Below are 15,900 nucleotides of genomic sequence, written 5' to 3' on the forward strand. Positions count from 1 at the left end.
GTATTAATGTCAATATTGGGGGGTGGAGGGAGGGAGAACACTTGTGATTATTTTAGCCAGTGTCTGGAAAAACACCAACAATGGAATCTCACTGTAGTCTCCTCTGAGCACAATGTCTACTATAATTAGTGTGTGCTGTATTATCCCTACACACTTTATAGCCCAGTTATTTCCAGCGTGCTCCAGCAGCAAGACCTGGGTTCAAATACTATTTTAAATATTTTAAGCATTTGCTCTAGCCTGCCTGGGTTAGCAAATTATCAGTTTTAGGACTATTTTATTGATTCCATTTAGCCAAGGAAACTCAATCAAGCCTAGACAAATACTTTGTTTATCTGCCTCTCACATGTTAACACAGTAAAGGTTTATCTCCAGTGGATTTCTCCAGAGGGATGGCCAGGGCTGGCTAAGCAGCCTCTAAAAACGGCCAAGTGTGTCATTCCCAGTCGGAGATGATTGATTTCCCGTTTTTATGCCTGATCGGGGATGGAAGGAGAGAGAATTATGTTGTGTCCAGAGTGAACGTCTGTGAAATTGGGGGAGACAGTTCCACAATGGAGGACCAGTGAGAAAAGCCTGGTGACTAAGTGTGTGTGTGTGTGTGTGTGTGTTAGGGTCCCTGGTTGTAACTGCAGCGTTAATGCAACGTGTTTTAAACAAACAGGACAGGCAGTGGATATGGGCTTTAATATTGCGTTGCTATAGTACCAACACCAACAGGTAGAGGAGCATCTCTTGTACTCCCCACATTGAATTGTGTTTGCCATCCACCAAATCATTGCGGAAAAATTGCATTTATTTTCCATGACTGCATACTATTGATGGCAAAGGTGATTGGCCCACATCACAGTGACCACTCCCCCTTTTATCCTTTCACCATGGAAAATATTACACACTGCTCACTATGTGCACATTGTTAGAATACTAGTCTAAAACATTGCCCAACAAATTATCAGCCACATTAGTGGTAAAATACAGCTTTGCATGACACATGTCATGTGACAAGCCAACATCTGAAGCCTGTCCAAATAACAGAAAAGGTATCCCTTAAGGTCAAACATGTAATAACTCATTCTCATGTTCTCATGGTTTGTTTCTCTAATGACCTTTATCCTTAAGCGGTTGTTTGTCAAACAAAGTCTAACCGGAACATGTGATTTCCCTGTAATGTGGGCAGACTAGTTTTCCCAATTTGCCCCAGCAAACACAGGAGAGAGCAAATGGTGAAATGTGACTAAGATAAGATAGGACAGGGAAAGCAATGCTATATGAATCTAGTCAATCCTAGTGTAAAGTGATAGGAGGAACATGAACATTTTGCTAATAGCAGGCTGAGCTTATGGTAGCCCGAGTATCCTGGAAGGATATTGACCTCATTCTGTCAGTAGAGGACGCCTGGTTATTCTTTAAAAAAGTGCTTTCCTCACCATCTTAAATAAGCATGCCTCATTCAAAAAATGTAGAACCAGGAACAGATATAGCCCTTGGTTCTCTCCAGACCAGACTGCCCTTGACCAGCACAAAAACATCCTGTGGTGTACTGCATTAGCATCGAATAGTCCCCGCAATATGCAACTTTTCAGGGAAGTTAGGGACCAATATACACAGGCAGTTAGGAAAGCAAAGGCTAGCTTTTTCAAATCAGAAATTTACATCCAGTAGCACAAACTCCCAAAATTTCTGGGACACTGTAAAGTCCATGGAGAATAAGAGAACCTCCTCCCAGCTGCCCACTGCACTGAGGCTAGGAAACACTGTCCCCACTGATAAATCCACGATAATTGAGAATTTCAAGAAGCATTTTTTCACGGCTGGCCATGCTTTTCACCTGGCTACCTCTAAACCTGTCGACAGCCCTGCACCCCCCACAGCAACTTGCCCAAGCCTCCCCATTTCCCCTTCACCCAAATCCAGATAGCTGATGTTCCCGAAAGAGCTGCAAAATCTGGACCCCTATAAAATCTGGACTCTCTCTAAAATTATCCGCCGAAATTGTTGTAACCTCTATTACTAGCCTGTTCAACCTCTCTTTCGTATCGTCTGAGATCCGCAAAGATTGGAAAGCTGCCGTGGTCTTCCCCCTCTTCAAAGGGGGTGACACTCTAGACCCAAACTGTTACAGACCTATATCTATCCTACCCTGTCTTTCTAAAGGTCTTCAAAAGCCAAGTTAACAAACAGATCACTGACCATTTCGAATCCCACTGTACCTTTTCCACTATGCAATCTGGTTTCCAGGCTGGTCATGGGTGCACCTCAGCCACAAGGTCCTAAACGATATCATAACCACCATCGATAAGAGACAATACTGTGCAGCTGTATTCATCGACCTGGCCAAGGCTTTCGACTCTGTCAATCACCACATTCTTATCAGTAGACTCAAGAGCCTTGGTTTCTCAAATGACTGCCTCGCCTGTTTCACCAACTACTTCTCAGACAGAGTGCAGTGTGTCTGTCTGGACCTTTGGCAGTCTCTATGGGGGTGCCACAGGGTTAAATTCTCGGGCCGACTCTTTCCTCTATATACATTAATGATGTCAATCTTGCTGCTGGTGATTCTCTGATCCACCTCTATGCAGATGACACCATTCTGTATACTTCTGGCCCTTCTTTGGACACGGTGTTAACTAACCTCCAGACAAGCTTCAATGCCATACAATCTCCTTCCGTGGCCTCCAACTGCTCTTAAATGCAAGTAAAACTAAATGCATGCTCTTCAACCGATCGCTGCCTGCACCTGCTCGCCCATTCAGCATCACTACTCTGAACGGTTCTGACTTAGAACATGTGGACAACTACAAATACCTAGGTGTCTGGTTAGACTGTAAACTCTCCTTCCAGAGAGCTTCCACATGAAACATCTACAATCCTAAATTAAATCTAGAATCTAATTCCTATTTCTCAACAAAGCATCCTTCACTCATGCTGCCAAACATACCCTCGTACAATTGCCAATCCTGGACTTCGGCGATGTCATTTACAAAATAGCCTCCAACACTCTACACAGCAAATTGGATGCAGTCTATCACAGTGCCATCCATTTGTCACCAAAGCCCCATATACTACCCACCCCTGTGACCTGTATGCTCCAGGTCATCTATAAGTCTTTGCTAGGTAAAGCCCCGCCTTATCACAGCTCACTGGTCACCTTAGCAGCACCCACCTGTAGCACGCGCTCCAGCAGGTATATTTCACTGGTCACCCCCAAAGCCAATTACTCTTTGGCCGCCTTTCCTTCCAGTTCTCTGCTGCCAATGACTGGAATGAATTGCAAAAATCACTGAAGCTGGAGACTCATATCTCCCTCACTAACTTTAAGCACCAGTTGTCAAAGCAGCTCACACATCATTGCACCTGTACATAGCCCATCTGTAAACAGCCCATCCAACTACCTCATTCCCATACTGTTAATAATTTTTCAAAAACAATCTTTGCTCCTTTGCACCACAGTATTTCTACTTGCACATTCATCTTCTGCACATCTATCACTCCAGTGTTTAATTGCTAAATTGTAATTATTTCACCACTATGGCCGATTTATTGCCTTACCTCCCTTATCTTACCTCATTTGCACACACAGTATATAGATTTGTTCTATTGTGTTATTGACTGTATGTTTGTTTATTCCATGTGTAACTCTGTTGTTTGTGTCACACTGCTTTGCTTTATCTTGGCCAGGTTGCAGTTGTAAATGAGAACATGTTCTCAACTGGCCTACCTGGTTAAATAAAGGTGAAATAAAATAAAAATGGTGATCATTAGGTAAGATAATGGCAGGATAATGTAGGAGAATATTGGGATAACGCTTTCAGTCCAGTAAGTCCAATGTAATCATTGTCCTTCGAGACCATACTTAGCAATATTAGGTGGTTTAGAAAGGCAGCATCACAAATCCTGATTGGTATGGATGGTTTTCTGAAGGGTTGTGTCATTCCACAAACTCTCAAATTAACCTCTGGACATGCCCCCTCTACTGCCAACTCACCACAACTGAACTCATTCTGACAATCACCATTCCTCTCCCTTCCTCAGCTATAAATGTAGTTTGTTCCCATTTACATGTGTCCTTTTGTTGTGCCCACCTGAGTTTAAATAAGTGCCTTATCATGTGTTATTTAAGCAATAAGGCCAGAAGCGGTGTGGTATATGGCCAATATACCCCAGCTAAGGGCTGTTCTTACGCATCACGCAACGCGGAGTGCCTGGATACAGCCATCAGCCGTGGTATATTGGTCATATCACAAAACCCAGAGGTGCCTTATTGCTATTAGAAACTGTTGACCAACGTAATTAGAGCAGTAAAAATACGTGTTTTGCCATATATACATATGGTATACGGTCTGATATACCACAGCTGTCAGCCAATCAGCATTCAGGGCTCGAACCACCCAGCTTATAATGGAAATTCTATCATGCTAACTTTACCAACTTCCTAGCATGTATATCTAACTATACATCTATCCTTCTACACTATATATACAGAAGTACACTACATGACAAAAAGTATGTGGACACATGCTCATCGAACATCCCATTCCAAAATCATGGGCATTATTATGTAGTTGGTCCCCCTTTGCTGCTACAACAGCCTCTACTCTTCTGGGAAGGTTTTCCACTAGATATTGGAACATTGCTGTGGGGACTTGCTTCCATTCAGCCACAATGTTGAGCGATTAGGCCTGGCTCGAAGTCGGCGTTCCAATTCATCCCAAAAGGTGTCCGACAATGCCCCCTGTGCAGGCCAGTCAAGGTCCTCCACACCGATATCGACAAACCATTTCTGTATGGACCTCACTTTGTGCACGGGGGCATTGTCATGCTGAAACAGAGAAGGGCTTTCCCCAAACTGGTGCCACAAATTTGGAAGCACAGAATATTCTAGAATGTCATTGTATGCTGTAGCATTAAGATTTCCCTTCACTAAACTTTACAGTTAGCACTATGTATTGGGGCAGGTAGCGTTCTCCTGGTATCCGCCAAACCCAGATACGTCCATTGGACTGCCAGAGAACACATTTCCACTGCTCCAGAGTCCAATGGTGCCTAGCTTTACACTACTCCAGTCAATGCTTGGCATTGCGCACGGTGATCTTAGGCTTGTGGGCGGCTGCTCGGCCATGGAAACCATTTCATGAAGCTCCCGACGAACAGTTATTGTACTGATGTTGCTTCAGAGGCCGTTTGGAAATCGGAAGTGAGTGTTGCAACCGAGGACAGATTATTTTTTGCGCTTCGGCACTCTGCGGTCTATGGACATTGCATGGCTGTGTGCATGGCTGTTTGGTCAGATAATGCAGATGCTAAGCTACAGAAATGTTTTTCTAGCACAGACTGGAATATGTTCTGGGATTCATCCGATGGCATTGAGGAGTATACGACGAGTCACCGACTTCATCAATAAGTGCATCGATGACGTTGTCCCCACAGCGACCGTACGTACATACCCGAACCAGAAACCATGGATTACAGGCAACATCTGCACTGAGCTAAAAGGTAGAGCTGCCTCTTTCAAGGAGCGGGACACTAACCCAGACACCCTTAAGAATTCCCACTATGCCCTCCGGCGAACCATCAAAGAGGCAAAGAGTCAATAGAGGACCAAGATTGAATCCTACTACACTGGCCCTGACGCTCGTCAGATGTGGCTATTACGGATTACAAAAGGAAAACCCAACAGCGAGCTGCCCAGTGACATGAGACTACCAGACGAGCTAAATGAATTCTATGCAAGCAACACGGAAGCATGCATGAGAGCACCAGCTGTTCCGGACGACTGTGTGATCACGCTCTCTGTAGCCGATATGAGTAAGACCTTTAAACAGGTCGATATTAAAAAGGTCACAGGGCCAGACGGATTACCAGGACGTGTACTCCGAGCATGCGCTGACCAACTGGCAAGTGTCTTCACTGACATATTCAACCTGTCCCTGACTGAATCTGTAATATCTACATGTTTTAAGCAGACCACCATAGTCCCTGTGCCCAAGAACACTAAGGTAACCTGCCTAAATGACTACCGACCTGTTGCACTCACGTCTGTAGCCATGCAGTGCTTTGAAAGGCTGGTCATGGCTCACATCAATACCATAATCTCAGAAACCCTGGACCCACTCCAATATGCATATCGCCCCAACAGATCCACAGATGACGCAATCTCTATTGCACAACACAGCTCCCTTTCCTGGACAAAATTAATACCTATGTGAGAATGCTGTTCATTGACTACAGTTCAGCATTCAACAGCATAGTGCCCTCAAAGCTCATCACTAATCTAAGGACCCTGGGACTAAACACCTCCCTCTGCAACTGAATCCTGGACAACACATCTGGCAACCTGATCCTCAACATGGGAGCCCCTCGGGGGTGCGTGCTTAGTCCCCTCCTTTCATGACTCCAACACCATCATTAAGTTTGCTGACCACCCAACGGTGGTAGGCCTGATGACCAACAACGATGAGAAAGCCTATAGGGAGGAGGTCAGAGACCTGGCAGTGTGGTGCCTCGAGTCTTCTTGTGTATGATGCTACAAGCTTGGCACACCTGTTTTTGGGAAGATACTCTGATTCTTCTCTGCAAATCCTCTCAAGCTATGTCAGGTTGGATGGGGAGCGTCAGGTGTGTTAGAGTTGGGCTGGTATGAAAGCCTGCACACATGCGACTCTTGCTCTAGGACTATTTCCATTCAACTTATTTTAATTAAATCTCGGAACAGGTGTCCAAGGCAAAAGTACAGAACTCAAACTCCTTGGGGGGAGCTAGCAGACAGAGACACATTAGTGGAACAGAATGGTGTGCAGAAGAGAGAATGGGACCACATGAATGAGCAATTCCCCGAGCGTGTGACAGGCACAGATAGGGTCCTCGTGGTGAGACTGCAGTGGGTAATATGCCTCTTTTATTCTCGATTTTATAAGAACAGATAAGATCAAAATAGATCCCACTGGGACGTGTGCCTGCCTGCCTGCCTGCCTGCCTATCTAAATGTAAATCAAAATAATATCATTATAAAAGAAGAATCAGGGTTTATTGTGTGTCAACAAAGACAGACTGATGGCATTCTTACATGAAATTACTGTTTTTGTTCACAGCGATGACAATAGACAGGCGAGGGGCAGGGAACGAATAGAACACACAGTGCATCACATGGAACTGAGAGGGAGTGAGTGCGTGAGAGAGAGTGCGTGAGAGAGAGTGAGTGCTTGAGAGAGAGTGAGTGCATGAGAGAGAGTGAGCGTACAGTTATGCTAAAACACACTGGCTGCCCAGGGGAGGTAACCCCACTATGAAATACTAAACCCAGTCATTACAGAACAGAGATTGACTGCTGTAGTAAGGGGGTGCTAATGACAATAGGATGAACCCCCAAGGCGTGTGCACACACACACACACACACACACAGGGAAAGAAGAGAGACTTACATGTTTCGACAGGTTGGCGCTCTTTGAGTCGACGTCGTACCTGGAGAAGAGAAACACACACCGTTTAAATGTGGCATGGAGATGACAGCAGTACAGCTAGGAGCAGCAGGTGATCTATAGAATGGGACAGTCAGACCGCTCAGTAAATGTATAAAGCAATGATGACACACAGAGTATTATTAACTCTTCTTGTGCTTTTCAATGATTTTATAGTATCCTGAAATGTCGAAGCGGTTGACTCCCTGGCCGTTTTAGTGTTTGTGCGTGTGCTTGTATCCTTGTACCAATACGGGTGTCTATCTGTGTCTGTGTGAGCCAGTTCGGGAAGGGGGTTCTTGTCCAACAGGGCTGCAATCACCTGCAGTAATTTCACAGTCCAGTTCATGCTACACAGCTCCCAAAAATAGGCGTCTATTTTTTTAGGTAATATTTGAAAGCTATTTTATGGAGACTGAGCCTCGCGTAGTTGAGAGGAAAACAGTGGTACAAAGACCCACTACAGTAGCCCCGGTGGTTTTTCTGACAGAGAGAACCACTACATTTAAATCGAAACAAACCACCAAGGAGAACGGACCAGTGCTCGTCGGCCTCTGGTTAAAGATGGTCTACAGTTGTTTTGCCCTACATGCTAAATCGTGGCAGTAAAACATTTTCAGTGTAAACTTAAACTAAAACCATATATAAATGTAGAAAAGAAAATGGAGCACTGTATTTTTTAAAAAGAAGATCACATTTGAGAACTAACAATCACCAAAATGAAAACTAGACTCAGGGAGAATCTAAAATTCATGGCATGTAGCCCCCATTGATTATGTTAGTCATTTAGATTTACAGGAAATTATAATTACAGGAAATGTGCTTTTAACAACAATGGTCCCGTCACTTGTTTTGTTATTCAGCTGAGCCTATTGAAACTTTGACCATTGAATAGCTTTCCATATCCCTCACTGGAGCTTTAACGACAAGGATGAGCAACACTGCCATACGTCGTCAGCCATAGAACATATTACATATTAGAACAATAATATGTAATAGAACAATAATCACATATTGGAACACCACCTCCCCACGATCACATAGGCCAGAAATAGACATCATTCTGTTGACAGAAAACAGTATGTGTGCCCGAGGGGAAATGGTGTATTCAAACAGGCCCGTGTTTTCATCCACTATCATCTATGTCCACGTTGTCTCTACAGGATGGCCTTACTCAATTACACACAAACAACCAGTAGGCTCGGATTCTGTTGATGGGAGATGAGAGGGAATATCTCTCTCCGTGTGATACTCGTGGTTCTCTGGGCTCTAGTCCTGTGCCAGCCTCCCCTAACACACACAGACACACTCTCCCCGTCTAGCAAGCAGGACAGATTATGTGGCATACTGCCACTGTCAGGGAGATGGGATGGTGAATTGTCAGAATGAGCTCTGGGATGTTTGTTGTGTAACTCACAAGGCACTGGAGGCACAGCAGCTCTGATGTTCTATTCCATTGAACAGATCACTTACATTCATGAAAACAGAATTTCTTGAGACACACACCACAAGGCAAGTGTATTGCCTTTATTCAGCTGCCAAAACCGTCCCACAACACCTAAATCACACACACACAAACACAGACTACCACGTGTGTGCGTGCGCATATTTGTGTACATTGTTTCTCCGTGATGTACAGTATGTGTGTGTGCGTGTTTGCGGGTGTGCGCAGGGCTGTTGCCGTATTACCTCCACACTGGCAGTCATGAGTCATGACCGCAGTTTTATTCTATGTGACTGCGAAGTCACGGTAATCTGCTTTTATTTACTCTGGACATGCGTTGGTAGTACCCGACTGGCTAATGACCATCGGGTCTCTAATGGGCTGGTACTCAGGGCTCCATTGTCCCTCTAATCACTCTGACATCAACACAAATGCTATGGAAAATCAAATCAAACGCATCATTAAAACAGTATGTGCTTTTAAAAAAAACTCACCTCCCTGTGATGATCAATTTGAAATGATCAACAAGAAAGAAGATCAACAACAGATTGAAACTGAGTGGAAAACATGTTCGTTGTTTCAAAGCCTTTTCTAAAGGTGATGATTCATTCAAAATACCCATAAGCATATTAGAGCTTATGCATCTGCATAGGCCTATACTGCATATGAGCCCAAGCCTGAAAAGAACACTGATTTAAGATCATGTTTATGCCTTTATACAATATATAGCCTACCGCATATTACACACAGCAAAAAAGAACACAAGGACTCCCCTTAACACATACGCTTTTCCTCTCTCACTCACACTCCATTTACACTCCCTCCACCTGGCTGAATTACATTAGGGCTCCCTAGTCTATTTATAGCCCGTTGTGTAGTCCTGCCTCCACGACTCTGTGTGTGTGTATGTGTGTATATGTATGTATGTATGTATGTATGTATGTATGTATGTATGTATGTATGTATGTATGTATGTATATATATATATATATATATATATATATAAAAAAAACTCCTGTCCCCCTCATTAGAGTGAGAGAATTGTGAGTCACAACGTCATCATTACACACACAAACGAATCAGTAGAGATGTACACTACATGACCAAGAGTATGTGGACACCTGCTTGTCGAACCTCTCATTCCAAAATCATGGGCATTAATATAGAGTTGGTCCCCCTTTGCTGCTATAACAGCCTCCACTCTTCTGGGAAGGCTTTCCACCAGGCGTTGGAACGTTGCTGGAGGACTTGCTTCTATTCAGCCACAAGAGCATTAGTGAGGTCAGGAACTAATGTTGGGTGATTAAGCCTGGCTCGCAGTTGGCATTTCAATTCATCCCAAAGATGAGGTCAGGGCTCAATATAGGCCAATCAAGTTCTTCCACACCGATCTTGATTAACCATTTCTGTATGGATCCCGCTTTGTGCATGGGGGCATTTTCATGCTGAAACAGGAAAGGGCCTTCCCCAAACTGTTGCCATAAAGTTGGAAAAACAGAATCGTCTAGAATGTCATTTTATGCTGTAGTGTTAAGATTTCCCATCACTGGAAGTAAAGGGCCTAGCCAAAACCATGAAAAAAAGCCCAGACCATAATTCCTCCTCCACTGAACTTTACAATTGGCACTATGAATTGGGGCAGGTAGCGTTCTCCTGGTATCCGCCAAACGCAGATTTGTCCATCAGACTGCAAGATGGTGAAGCGTGATTCATCACTCCAGAGAAGGCATTTCCACTGCTCCTGAGACCAATGGCGCCTAGCTTTACACTACTCCAGCCAACGTTTGGCATTGCACATGGTGCGTACAGTTGCTCGGCCATGGAAACCCATTTCATGAAGCTCCCGACGAACACAGTGTTGCAAATGAGGACAGATTTTTTACACACTACGCGCTTAAGCACTCAGCAGTCCCGGTCTGTGAGCTTGTGTGGCCTACCACTTCACAGCTGAGCCGTTGTTGCGCCTAGACATGCGTCAACAGTGTGGCTGAAATAACCAAATCGATTAATGTGGAGAGGTGTCCACATACAGTTGATGTCAGAAGTTTATATACATTTAGGTTGGAGTCATTAAAACTCGTTTTTCAACCACTCCACAAATTTCTTGTTAACAAACTATAGTTTTGGCAAGTCGGTTAGGACATCTACTTTGTGCAACAATTGTTTACAGAGATTATTTCACTTATAATTCACTGTATCACAATTCCAGTGGGTCAGAAGTTTAAATACACTAAGTTGACTGTGCCTTTTAAACAGCTTGGAAAATTCAAGAAAATGATGTCATGTCAATTAGCCTATCAGAAGCTTCTAAAGCCATCATTTGAGTCAATTGGAGGTGTACCTGTGGATATATTTCAAGACCTACCTTCAAACTCAGTGCCTCTTTGCTTGACATCATGGTAAAATCAAAAGAAATCAAGCCAAGACCTCAGAAAATAAATTGTAGACCTCCACAAGTCTGGTTCATCCTTGGGAGCAATTTCCAAATGCCTGAAGGTGCCACGTTCATCTGTACAAACAATAATACGCAAGTATAAACACCATGGGACCGCGCAGCCGTCATACCGCTCTGGAAGAAGACGCGTTCTGCCTCCTAGAGGTGAACGTACTTTGGTGCAAAAAGTGCAAATCAATCCCAGAACAACAGCAAAGGACCTTGTGAAGATGCTGGAGGAAACAGGTACAAAATTATCAATATCCACAGTAAAACGAGTCCTATATGGACATAACCTGAAAGGCCTCTCAGCAAGGAAGAAGCCACTGCTCCAAAACCTCCATAAAAAAGCCAGACTACAGTTTGCAACTGCACATGGGGACAAAGATCGTACTTTTTGGAGAAATGTCCTCTGGTCTGATGAAGTATAAATACAATTGTTTGGCCATAATGACCATCGTTATGTTTGGAGGAAAAAGGGGGAGGCTTGCAAGCCGAAGAACACCCTCCCAACCGTGAAGCTCAGGGGTGGCAGCATCATGTTGTGCTTTGCTGCAGGAGGGGCTTGTGCACTTCACAAAATAGATGGCATCATGGGGGAGGAAAATTATGTGGATATATTGAAGCAACATCTCCAGACATCAGTCAGGAAGTTAAAGCTTGGTCGCAAATGGATCTTCCAAATGGACAATGACCCCAAGCATACTTCCAAAGTTGTGTCAAAATGGTTTAAGGACAACAAAGTCAAGGTATTGGAGTGACCATCACAAAGCCCTGACCTCAATCCTATAGAAAAATGTGTGGGCAGAACTGAAAAAGTGTGTGCAAGCAAGGAGGCCTACAAACCTGACTCAGTTAGGTTACACCGGCTCTGTCAGGAAGCTTGTGGAAGGCTACCCAAAACGTTTGACCCAAGTTAAACAATTTAAAGACAATGCTACCAAATACTAATGGGTGTATGTAAACTTCTGACCCACTGGGAATGTGATGAAAGAAATAAAAGCTGAAAATAAATCACTCTACTATTATTCTGACATTTCACATTCTTAAAATAAAGTGGTGATCCTAACTGACCTGAGACAGGGGATTTTTACTAGGATTAAATGTCAGGAATTGTGAAAAACTGAGTTTAAATGTAGTTGGCGAAGGTGTATGTAAACCTCTGACTTCAACTGTACTTTGTGTGTGTATGTATGTATGTATGTATGTATGTATGTATGTATGTATGTATGTATGTATGTATGTATGTATGTATGTATATATATATATATATATATATATATATATATATATATATATATATATATATATATATATAACAGTCCCAGTCAGACCAATTCAAATAGAATAAATTATGCTATTCGTGTAAATAGAGAGATGTGTATCATTCAATTAGTTGTGTGTATTCAGTTAGCGGTGTCTCTCTCAGTAAAGGAATGTGGCTTTTACCGTATTAATTCACAGGTCCTAGTTGGTTTTCAGTTTCATGACAATGGGCCCACACACACACACCTTTATTTTCTCTCTCGTATCGGCGAGAGAGTGCCCACGCGACCTCTTGATCCCTCGCATGTCAGAGAGAGATTTAAATACCTACTCTGACAGGATGACAAGGAGGGACACCGATACACAAACACACACACACACACAAGGCTGCACACACGCACACACAAGATTGCAAACACACACACTGACAGGACACTAGGCAGGGACCCCAATCCATACTGACAATGCACACTGTAGATACACTCTTTAATATACACAACTACACATAGGAAGTGAAAAATACAGAGGCACATACAAATATTTAGTTTGACTTACAGGTCAAATCTCAGATTCTGTCGTTCCTCAAAGAAATAATCCAAGATGAATTTTCGAACAAACTCCGGGTTGAGAGTGTTTTCAATCACCTCTGTCCTTCCAAACTTGAGAGAGAGAGGATGAAAAGGTTGAGGGTCAAAAGCATGCAAGATATTTCCTTCAATTTAATGCGGGTATTTGACAGACCACATTCGTGACACACAATTGATTTCTAATGGAGAGAGAAATTAATTGACAGCGCTCTAAAAATTTGATGGTGCATCTCAATTCCAAATAAATAAATGTATAAAATATTGAGAATTCATTACTTGAGACTGACATTACTGATGTCAGAGGATTGCCTCCCAAATGGTACCCTATTTCATACATAGTGCACTACGTTTGACCAGGAAATAGGGTGCCATTTGGGACACAGACAGAGTAGTACATGCAGAGAAACCTAACACCGCTATCTATAGGAGTTATATGGGTCTGATATTTCAGTATTATTAATCATAGGAGAAAATATTCAGAGATGGGGAATCTATGATTGGGTTGAGGATTCATTTCATCATTTACTTGTATAAATATTGACGTTTTGAGTGCCTAAGATCATGTTGAATATCAGGCCCTTTTCAATTCAGTCTCTGGTGTACTGTGTAGGCCACATATGTCAGAGTCAAGGCCCGCGGGCCACATCCGGCCCGCAAGAAGGTTTTTTACGGCCCCTGGGATGATCTTGATTTATTATTAGAACCGGCCCGCAGCAAGCCGGCAGCCCGCAGATCTTTTACACGCACCAATACTACATTTCCCACAATGCAAAGGTGACGCACCGAGCAGTAGGCTGCTTCATTTCAATATTTATTGGCACAGCAGTCGTCAGCATCACAGTAAAATTAACTTTCAGATACCCATCAAAAATGGCAAAACGGAAGGTGGATACTGAGAACCGGGGGTTTCAAACAAGGTGGGAGTCGGAGTATATGTTCACGAAGGTAGCTGGAAAACCTGTGTGTCTTCTGTGTGGAGAAAGTGTGGCGGTACTGAAAGAGTATAATCTGAGACGACATTATGAAACGAAACACGCGGACAAAAACAAGAATATGGACATGGAACAAAGGCTACAAAAGGCAGAGGAATTAAAACGAGGCCTCAAATCTCGACAGGCTCTGTTCAAAAAAGCCAAATCACAAGGCCAGGCTGCTGTCAAGGCCAGTTTTATTTTGGCAGAAGAGATCGCTAAATCAGCCCGGCCATTTACGGAGGGGGATTTCATCAAAAACTGCATGATTAAAGTTTGTGACGAAGTTTGCCCAGAAAAAAGGCAACTCTTTTTAAATGTGAGTCTGAGCAGAAACACCATTGCCGAGAGAGTAGACCAGTTGTCCATCAATCTAAAAGAGCAGCTTGTGAAAAAGGGAAAAGATTTTATTGCATATTCCTTGGCTGTGGATGAGAGCACCGACATTTCTGACATTGCCCAGTTGTCAATTTTCATCCGCGGAGTGGACTCCAGCCTAAGCGTGACAGAGGAGTTTTTGGCTTTACGTCCTATGCATGGCACAACTACGGGGCATGATTTGTATGAAGAGGTGTCAAGATGTGTAAATGAGATGGAGCTGCCTTGGGAAAAACTCGTGGGTTTGACAACCGACGGAGCACCTGCGATGTGTGGACACAGGAGCGGACTGGTGGCGAAGATACGGGAAAAGATGCAAGAGGAAAACGCGACAGGTGAGCTGACAGCTTATCATTGTATCATACACCAGGAAGCGTTGTGCGGTAAAGCCTTGAAAATGGAGCATGTAATGAGCATCATCACGCGCACAGTTAACTTTATCAGAGCCAAAGGTTTGAATCACCGCCAGTTCAAGGCATTTCTGACGGAGTTAGAAACGGAGCATGGTGATTTGCCTTATCACACAGAGGTGCGATGGCTAAGCCAGGGAAAGGTGCTTCAAAGATGTTTCGAGCTTCGTGAGGAGATTTGTCTATTCTTGGACAGCAAAGGGAAAGACACAACACAACTCCGAGACGAAATGTTTCTGTGTGAAATGGCTTTTCTGTGTGACATTACGAGTCATCTGAATGCAATAAACTTGCAGCTGCAGGGTCGGGATCGTGTCATCTCTGATATGTACAGTACAGTGAAGGCATTTAAAACCAAACTGACTCTGTGGGAGACGCAGATGCGGAAAGAAAATTTGAGCCACTTTCCCAGCTGCCAGACCATGAAAGAGAAGCTCTCTACCAGTGCGTTCCCGAGCACACAGTTGGCTGATAAAATAGGTATGCTTACCACTGACTTTCGACGCCGATTTGCTGACTTTGAAGCACAAAAAAGCAGGTTGGAACTGCTCGGTAACCCATTTGCTGTTGACGTGGAAAGCTCACCACCAAACCTCCAAATGGAGTTGATTGACCTCCAATGCAATGATGCACTGAGGGAAAAATATGCGGCAGTGGGTGCTGCGGAGTTTGCCCGTTTCCTCCCCGGCACAATGCCCCAGCTGCGCATCCAGGCTGCTCAAACGTTGTCTATGTTTGGCAGCACATACCTGTGTGAACAACTGTTTTCTTTGATGAACCTGAACAAAACATCACACAGAAGTCGACTTACTGCTGAACACCTCCACTCAATTCTGAGGATTTCTTCAGCTCAGAGCCTTACCCCGAACATTGATGAACTTGTGGAAAAGATGGGACACCACCAAGTATCACCCTCAACCTCAAACAAGTGAACATTACTGTGCAATCACATATTT

The 15,900-nt window shown here is 43.7% G+C and overlaps 1 protein-coding gene across 3 annotated transcripts in view; it reads right to left on the reverse strand.

Moving 5' to 3' along the window:
- Positions 1–15,900, reverse strand: part of LOC110490170 (copine-8) — a 125,232-nt gene that overhangs the window by 63,981 nt on the left and 45,351 nt on the right. For all 3 annotated transcript variants that reach the window (XM_090200262.1, XM_090200261.1, XM_090200264.1), the window contains 2 exons: positions 13,154–13,257; positions 7,419–7,458 (listed from right to left, as the gene is read on the reverse strand). In XM_090200262.1, the coding sequence (XP_090056388.1) occupies positions 7,419–7,458; positions 13,154–13,257 (144 nt within the window). The remainder of the gene's footprint in view (positions 1–7,418; positions 7,459–13,153; positions 13,258–15,900) is intronic.

This window comes from Oncorhynchus mykiss, chromosome 15, assembly GCF_057628025.1.
Source record: "Oncorhynchus mykiss isolate SJ-2025 chromosome 15, ASM5762802v1, whole genome shotgun sequence".
NCBI lineage: Eukaryota > Metazoa > Chordata > Actinopteri > Salmoniformes > Salmonidae > Oncorhynchus > Oncorhynchus mykiss.